The sequence below is a fragment of the Stegastes partitus genome, unplaced genomic scaffold (genome assembly GCF_000690725.1).
Source record: "Stegastes partitus isolate 25-593 unplaced genomic scaffold, Stegastes_partitus-1.0.2 Scaffold618, whole genome shotgun sequence".
Taxonomy (NCBI): domain Eukaryota; kingdom Metazoa; phylum Chordata; class Actinopteri; family Pomacentridae; genus Stegastes; species Stegastes partitus.
In genome coordinates this window covers 133,270-142,325 of record NW_007578349.1, presented here as the reverse complement: position 1 = coordinate 142,325, position 9,056 = coordinate 133,270, and the positions used below count along the sequence as shown (strand labels likewise).

Here is a 9,056-nt window from a genome sequence, read left to right as displayed (position 1 = left end):
GGAGACGCAGACTATATATACACACACAAGGTAATGAGGAACAGGTGGAGACAATCAGGGCTGGGTAGACAATCAGACACAGGAAACACCGGGGAGAGGGCAAGTTTCTTGAAACACGAGGGCAAAGAGGTTTCAAAATAAAAGCCACGAGACAACACAAATACAAGACAAAAAACCAAATAAAACCTAACACCTGGTACGAGACATGACAGAAGGTTTTGCGAGACCAAATAGAGCTGTGTGTCACGGGCTTTCCTTCAGAGTCACCTGACCTCAGTCTCACTTCTCAATGCTTCAAGCTGTTAGATAAAGAAGAATGAATGGAAAGCCATCAGTGATTTCATTCATTTTGGCTGCCTGACTACAGATGCAACATCGTGCATTCATTGTGGATACAAAATAATGTTATGACATTGACGACTCTGGCAACAAAGACCAGAAGTTTCTTCACCAGAAGAAGATTAATGGCAATTTTCAATCTGTTCTGAGTTGTTTTCAGTATTAATGAAACCAGCAAGAGCAAAAAATCAGCGACCTGAGCAGACACGGTTAAGTGGTTTGTTAAGAGTGTTGTTACAACAGACACACACAGAAGTCGTTGCATTTTTTACACAGAAATATAAATGTTGGATTACCACGAGTCATTCATTCATGTTTCAAGCCTGAATCATGTCAATCTTAATTTCATCTCAGCATGTCTTAAACATCTCCTGATTTGGTGCTTACAAGGAAAAAAGAAAAACAGAATAAATAAAAACTTTTCCTTTTTTTCGTTCATGCACATGTTTAATCTGTGTGCTTAAAGGATTAGTCTCTCATTTGTATTTCTGATTGGGACATGACAACAGTTGATTGTATTCCACTATGTCTACTTAGAACTTGTTTAATCTCTTGTCTCTTAAAAAGGATTTGCTGAATTACAGAATAAAAGGAAAGATTTATTTATTTATTTATTTATTTTTGCTCATAAAAGAATATCTGGTGACTGGACAATGACCAGCAGGATGTGCTTTTAATCTAAACACATCCAGATCTGTGTGTTCGACACTCACCTGAGAATGACATGTTCCCTGTGGCTCCTGTTTGAATGTACATCCCACGGAGAGGATGGACTCTTTCATCATTTATCATGGAATATATATAATTTAAATCACTTTTTAAGCAGCATTATAGCAGAGTCCGATGTCCTTTTTTCTTCCCCCCCCCTACAGATTCACTTCTTACTACATTGAGCGATAATGTTTTGTTCCGGCTGATTACTGAATTATTGATCGGGTGCACACTAACTAATTTATTTCCCATGCACTGTCATAGCACAGTGGGTTTGTGACAGAGTGTTCTGTTCTTCGCGTCTTTTAAAAACCACTTCAGTTTTTTTTTTAGTAAAAGTTTTCAAAAAGTGAAAAGAAACAAGGTGAACTTATTGACATGAGAATAAATCAGGCAGGAAAGAGAAAAGGATGAGAAAGTTGTCTCTTCCATTTCAGTTCGGTGGTAAATATTAAGACAAATCCCTATTTGGTAAGACTAGACTCCCTCCTTACCTTTATACAGTCAGTCCTGTTTTTGGTGGGGAATACAAACTTAACAGAACATCACCTTGTTTGGTAACACGCTTACTAAAAACTGATGCGAAAAAGGATTGAGGGGAAAAAACAGAGCTGTGCACAAAGGTCAAGTGATTTTTCCTGTTATGTTTCCGTCCATCTGCTCGATTTGAAGGCTCAGTGAGTCAGCAGAGTAAGAAAGAAAGGAAGCAACAGAGCCAGTAGGAGGTGCATTTCCATTTTTCATGTTGTGTTTTGAATGCAAAATGTGATATTGATAGCCAATAGTATGTGCATGACTGGAATCACAAGATCTAAGTGAAACATACGGTTTGTCTGGGTCGGCTAACCATCATGCTGCAGCATGAGGCTATAATGCTGCTGCAATATGATCTGTCACAGTGGTCAAGTCAGTATTTAATGCATTAATAATATGGGAAAGTACACAATCACCAGATTAAAAAATAAATAAAGTAAAATGATTGCCCATTACTCATTATTCTTGGGCATTTTCACAAGTGAATGCAGATTTAAGCAAACAACAACAATACACAGGATACCTTTAACCTCAAACTGTGATAATATGTGCGTGGCCTCAATATGGCCAAATGGATTTAACTAAATGAAGCCGCTGCTTTCTCTCTTGGTTCATTTGACTTTTTATGTAAGTCTTGTTCCAGGCAAAGACAAAATATGCCACGTTGGAAGAATTGAGCTCACAGTGGGAGAGAAGTGGGGAAACAATTGTGCCTTGTTGCCTGTGTTTAGGTCGTACGTGACATGACACAACAACAGCAAGCGAATAATTCGATTGCCAGTGTGAAGTGAAAAGAAGACAAGACGTGGTTGCTTAAGCTGCAGGAAGGGGGAAGCCAGATGTGGGCTGGCCATTAGCAGCTTACAGAGAATTTTCATCAGAGACGGAGTTACATTAATATAATGGAGCTGTGTGCTGAATTTCAGCAAGACAATGTCCTTCTTTATGTCAAACTGTAAATTAATATTGATCAGGGGATAGAGACGGCAACATCTGGATTCAACAAAGTCTAGGTAGATTGCCAAAATACATCTAATATAGCAACTTTTTTTTTAAGTATACTTGAGAAGCAAAGGTGTTAAAGGAATAACACAAATCAACAATTTCCCCCAAACACATTACAGATTTTCTTCTACCTTTTTTTTTTTTTTTTGCGCTGCTAGTCTTCAGATATACTAACATACCACAGGTGTAGAGTTTGTCTGCTCATGTATACTTATGCTATAATACTTTCTAGCTGGTTGTGTTGCCTCAAACTGACTATTTTCAAAGCACAACATTGTAGCCACAAAGATGTCATGAAACAACCAGAAGGTCCTGAACTACAAACCTTGTGTCCTTTGCTCGTGATTGAAGTGACCTGCAGACCGGATCATAATGACATGGTTTAAACATACAATAAATCCTCTGTGTGAACACCACTCCTTTACTGGGCGTTGTATTTCTGTCGGTTTATGTGTTAGTGTGGAACAAAATCCAGTTTCTTGAATTCAAACCTGACGTGTGAGTTATTCGGTTTTCTCGTCGTGTTTCCAACATTTCAAAAACATGTCGACTGAATCCAGAATGACTCGTGACTAAACTGTGCTTACGTCAAGACGAGCAAAATCATTTACTGGTTTGCCTCCGTAAATCCCAGTCGTAAGTGTTGAGATGATGTTGTCAGTGTTTTCATCTACTGGGAGCTCTAATCTTTTTGCCAGAGCCGAGAGAGGAACCAGAGCTCATGTCTTCTGAATTCTGAAGCGTTCTTGTTGCTGATCCCTGTGATTTGTCAACTGTGACAAATCAGCTAAAGCTGTTTTTGCTTCCTCTCCTGTGTCCATATGAGGCAGAAACAGATTGTTTTTGTTACAGTTCTGGAGCTTGACTGAAACAAAAATGTTTAGCTGCATTGTACAGAACTTCATCCATTAAAGTTAGTCTCATTGAATCCATATTCAGGGGGAAACTGATTATATGAGCTGTGAAAATTATCCATCCATCCATTATCTATACACCGTTTAATCCTCACTAGGGTCATGGGGGGCTGGAGTCTATCCCAGCTGACTCAGGGTGAAGGCAGGGGACACCCTGGACAGGTCACCAGTCTATCACAGGGCTACACTTAGAGACAGACAACCAAGCACACTCACATTCACACCTACGGACAATTTAGAATCACCAATTGACCTCAACATGTTTTTGGACTGTGTGGGAGGACGCTGGAGAACCCAGAGAGAACCCACGCTGCACGGGGAGAACATGGAGACTCCACGCAGAAAGATCTCGGGTGTCCTCACCAGGACGCGAACCGGCGACCTTCTTGCTGCGAGGCAACGATGCTAACCACCGCTCCACCTTGCAGCCTGTTGAAAAAATTAGTAAAACTAAAATAATCTATTGTAGAAATTCTGAAAATCTGGAACAGTTGTTGAATTTTGATGCGTCTAAGTTTGCTAACTTTGCCTTGAAAAGTTAGAAAAGAAGGCAAAGTGGATTGTGTAATGTTTTATTAACTCTGATTTCTCCAGGAACACTATAGTATATGTCTGTTTATTTACAGTGATTTATGAGTTCTGTGTTGCTCTAAATAGCTGATTGTGAAAGATAATCAAGTTGTTTCTCAATTCTTAGATTTCTTTGTTGCTTGAAAATGTATAAGCAGCACTTTGGTCCTGACTTTTATGAATCTATGGTGTCCATTAATTACAGACATAATGAGATAATGGAAAAACTCTAGTTATTCACTCATTCATTCGTGTAATTGTAGACTGATGTGGAAAACACACGGCATGATTGTGATCAAGTATCAGGCATAATAAATAGAATTTGAAACGTTATAAACTGTGCCATTTTCTTCCTTTGAGTCCATTTCCTGAATAAAATGTCAATCACGATGATGATGATGATGAACCATGACAAAACGTTGTCCAGCAAGGTATTTAATCAGCAGGCTATTCTGTTAGCATTAATCGTAGAGTCTAGTTTCTGACAGGCAGCTGTCACAGTGTAACAGTTACAAATACAGAATGCAAGTGGCAGATTTATTCATTCAGCTCGATTTACATGTTTCATCCTCTTTGAATGGGGAGAGACCGCAAGCCTGGAAATACACACTTTCCAAATCAGTCACATAACGAATGGTGGCACCTCGATGCTCCTCTGTAGGACAATTAATTGCAAATTTTAATTTTTCGGGGATTATTTAAAGGGAATATTAAGGCTTGTCTTGTTTGTGTGCGCTCCTCTCCATCTGGCTTGTTCCTGCCTCCCGTCTTTACTCCACACAGGTCAGGCCTGTGCACAAATTTGGATTACCTGCCTTCGCTATCTGACAGCTAGCAGTTAGCGTCAACCTAAAGCTTTAAATGCACCTTCAGACACACATGCTGACACCGATCACAGACACATCAGCATTTTACTACAGTCTACAATCTGTTTTCTACCACGTTTCAAACTGAGTCACTACACTTTGTACAGCGGAGGAACAACCCATGTAATCATCCTGTGGTGGAAGTCAATAGATACTATGTACATTCACAGCCCACAGCGAGCGCGTCGCGTCGGATGCACCTCTTTTGAAATGCTGTCCAGACATATAAACTGTTAAATTGTTACTGGATTTGTTAGAAATTGGGCAAAACATCTTATTGGGATATTGGTTGTCACGTTTGTTGTGGACACCAATAATAAAATGACAAATAATCCATAAAATGCAACATTTACAAAACGCCCCTTTTAGAGGATAAAACTGAAGCGTGGAAAAAAAACAATAAACTGATGATTTGGACGTGAGTGGGTCAAATAAGAGAATTTTTTCAAAGCAACTCAACTTGAAGGCTGAAGTCCACGGTGTTGTCGTTGGTGTCAGATGACAGTAACACACTGTCATGCATAGTTTCTCGAGGATTTGGACTCCTTCATCACGTCAGCATCCGACTTCCATGTGACTAACATCTGAGAGTAAACTAAAGAAGAAGGTAAAAACAAACCAATGCTTTGTGCAGCTGACATCTTTACCCTTGCAAACTAGACGCCTTTAAAAAAAACTGACATCAATCAGACTTTAGAAAATGTGTCTGTCTACAGACTGATAACACATCACAAACAAGAACACAAATGCCACGGCGACAACAACAAAAACAAAAACAACAAAAATTGTTCTAGGGCCAAAAACCAAAAATCCTCTATAAAGAAGTGTATCTCTGCTAGCTGCTCTAGTTCAGGTTCATGATGAGTCTCGATCCCTTGGATCACTTGGTTCTTCCAGCAATCAAATAAGGATTTACAGTAGAAAAAATAAAGATACAATTGGATTCATCCCATGAAAAAAGTCCTTCAGAAGGTTATTCAAAGACTCTCAGTACACCCACAATGCTAAGCTTTTTTTCTCTGCTCTCACAGAGTACTTGTGCTTTAAAACATCCTCTGATGACCTGTGGTCCTGTTTGCTGCAGCCACCAGGTGAAACTGTTGATCCAGAGAAATTCATCACGTTAGCAATAACTGTAAACCTTACAAGTTGGCAGCTGAGAGTTGATTTAAACACTCTGCATTCAGGAACAACTTAAAAAAAAACATTCTTGCGACTCAAACATTGTTGGTGTTTTTTTTCCAGTTTGAGTTTAAATCACGTCAGGTCTGAATTAGTATATTTAAACCAAAAAACCCTCTTTGTTTTTACTGATTTGGTGCTGGCAAGTCCGTTTTAAGATGACAAATCAGATGGTCCAGATGGTAAATGGTGCTGAAAAGTGGACCTTGGTGTGTTGAAGCTGTTCTCTTAGTTGGAGCAGGTGTTGATGTTCTTGCCGTCAGCAGCGTCCTCCACCAGTGCTAAGTGATAGTCAGTGGAGAGCGTGAAGTGGGACACGCAGCCCACCAGGCCTCCCATGTATTGTCTGTTTGTGTGAAGAGCTATTTCTTTCATGCCACCTTCAGGTGAAGAACACAAAGAAAGCAGATATAAGACGTGCAGATATGTCGACATCAATGATTGATTCACAGTGTGACACCTACCAACAAATAAGGGTCCATTGATATTCAGCTGCCTCATCTTTCCAGGTGACCTGCCCGTCTTTGCTCCATAGTCATCAACCGTCAGCTTCCCTGACTGGCCATCCCTGGAGAGACAAGCGATAACCAGTTAGTAAACTTGAGAAATAAAGAAAGAAAGATTCTGTTATGGGAAAGAAAATATTATTATTTAAAGGCTGCTCCTAAGTTTTTCATGTTCCAAATTGATTAATGCTTCTGATAAAGTTTAATTGGAGACAAAATGAACGCTAGTTAAGATGAAGCTGGTCAAGATTTTTACATTAACAATAGATCGACTGACTGTGTAATGTTTAAGGAGCATTTTAACCCTCTGAAATAATCAAAGACATTCAAGTTTTGCTTTTTCTTTTTGTGATTTATGACATAATATCTGCATTTTTGACTTCTCCCTACTTTTAGACTTTATACTGTCATAAAACACAGTGAATAAGAATGCAACCAGAGCAAGAAAACTCCCAGAAACTGCTTCAGTTTCATATTATTAACTATAATTTTTTTGGTTTCATGGCTGGCAATTTAACAGTTTTATTTTTCTATCTTGCACTTGCATGCACTCACAGACCTCCCCGTGTCTCCTGGATGTGTGACTACACAACCATTTGCTTACATGTTCACCATTCCAACCTTACAGGTGCTAATAAGGTACCGTTCAATCTGTCAGTGTTCAGGCTTAATGTCATTGTAAAGACAAATAAAAGGGAAACCATAGTGAGAGACGTGCTGCAGCATTTCCTACTAAACAGAATATTTCAGAGCTTACCTCACAGCCTTGACTCGGTGCCATTTCCCGTCGATAAAGGTCCCGTTGACAACAATGTTAGCCGCACCGCTGCCCAGGTTGTAACTAGAACAAGACGGAAATGCATACAAAGAATTTAGCTTTGCAGCAGGTGCAGCGGATTCACATTTGTGTGGTACAGCCCAGATAAATCCTGGTTCTTTTCGAGGTCACGGTCCTGCATCAGTGTCTTTTTTTAGCTCTGCCTGTACTGGGAGCTTAGATCTGCCTCCCTACGCCCAGAAGAGAAACCACAAAGGACTCACACCTTGAAGTTTCCTCATAACGTAGATATATTTAATAAGAATGGTTATAAACTGACATCATGCTGTCCTTCATATGTTACAGAAACAAATCAATACCTGAAGATTAGAGCTCCATCCTGAAGACCCATAGAGATGAAGTCACTGTTGGGTCTCATTGGACTGTCTCCTCGCCACAGCAACAAGCCGTCCTTCGCTGTGCTCTTAAACCGCATGAAAAGGTTGGTCCTGGACCCAGACACCCTGTAAAGAAATGTAAAATGTATTTGCAAGTCTGTGAGGGATCTTTGTCTATGTCATACAATTAGGAATCAGTCTAAGAGGATAGTAATTTAACAGACTAGGTGTAAACACATTTCACTACCCACCTTTTAAGGATGTCTCTGTTGTCATAAGTCAAGTAGCTCCGTCCAATGAACTGAGGAATCTCTATGGCTTCAGTCACAGCTGGACAGAGAAAAAAAACAATGATTTCATGTCATCACAAGGTGGCAGTATCAGCATGTATCTAGTTTGTACAGCTGAGCGAGAAAAGCACATTTTATTTCTGTGTGGAGAAATATACTAAAGGAAAAACATATGTAGTGCATTTTCTAATGACAGATGATTATAATGTGCAGGTTGATGCGATCTGATTTGTGAATTCACAGAAGAAAACTTACTGTTCAAACAATAATTCCCACACTCTGGTCAATGAAAGCATTAAAAACAGAGAAGAAAGGTTGTCCAAAACATTATTTTACATGACAATACATTAAAAAAAACACACATTTAATCCCACAGAGAGGGGATATTATGCCAAAGGCTTGAAAATAAAGTATTAAATACAAACTCAGTGCATTGCTATCACAGATTTCTTACATATGCTCTTCTCCTTTACTAAATGCACAAACCACCTAGTGTGCCTTTGATATTCTTTACTCTAAAAAATAATTATATCAACTCCTGGTCCTCACAAGCATCCTCAAAGCAGTCTTATTGTATTCTCTTTTTTATAAACATTGCATAAACAACACACCCTGATGTTCTCTAATCACAGTGCAACAAAATGACTCAGCTCCCAGACTCTTCCAAACCTTTATGCTGGTAATCGTCTGAGCAAACCAATCACTAGACTTGTACCCATTTAGAATCTATCACCGACTACAAAGAAAAGTGACACCAAAACTGGAGGTATTTGAGCAGATTCATTCCTCCTGCAGCTGACCTTTCTGGCAGTGCCGGCCGTCGTACCCTAGAGGGCAGTCACACTCGTATCCGTCCCACTTGGGCCTGCAGGTCCCTCCGTTGGCACAGGGACTTTCCACGCACGGGTGCACTGAATTTGCAATGTTGACTCCACCAGCAGAGCCAGTCGTTATTGGGATGGTGCGGTCATTGAGAATCAGCTG

General features: G+C 39.7%; 1 protein-coding gene across 2 annotated transcripts in view; it reads right to left on the bottom strand.

Annotated features, from left to right (window-relative positions):
- Positions 1-6,349: 6,349 nt before the first annotated feature.
- Positions 6,350-9,056, bottom strand: part of egflam (EGF-like, fibronectin type III and laminin G domains) — a 32,549-nt gene continuing 29,842 nt past the window's right edge. The window contains exons 19-25 of one of the 2 annotated variants that reach the window (XM_008289485.1): positions 8,873-9,053; positions 8,328-8,351; positions 8,034-8,112; positions 7,765-7,908; positions 7,385-7,468; positions 6,586-6,689; positions 6,350-6,501 (exon numbers count right to left, since the gene is read on the bottom strand). In XM_008289485.1, the coding sequence (XP_008287707.1) occupies positions 6,350-6,501; positions 6,586-6,689; positions 7,385-7,468; positions 7,765-7,908; positions 8,034-8,112; positions 8,328-8,351; positions 8,873-9,053 (768 nt within the window). The remainder of the gene's footprint in view (positions 6,502-6,585; positions 6,690-7,384; positions 7,469-7,764; positions 7,909-8,033; positions 8,113-8,327; positions 8,352-8,872; positions 9,054-9,056) is intronic. The other variant, XM_008289484.1, reaches the window with a different exon arrangement.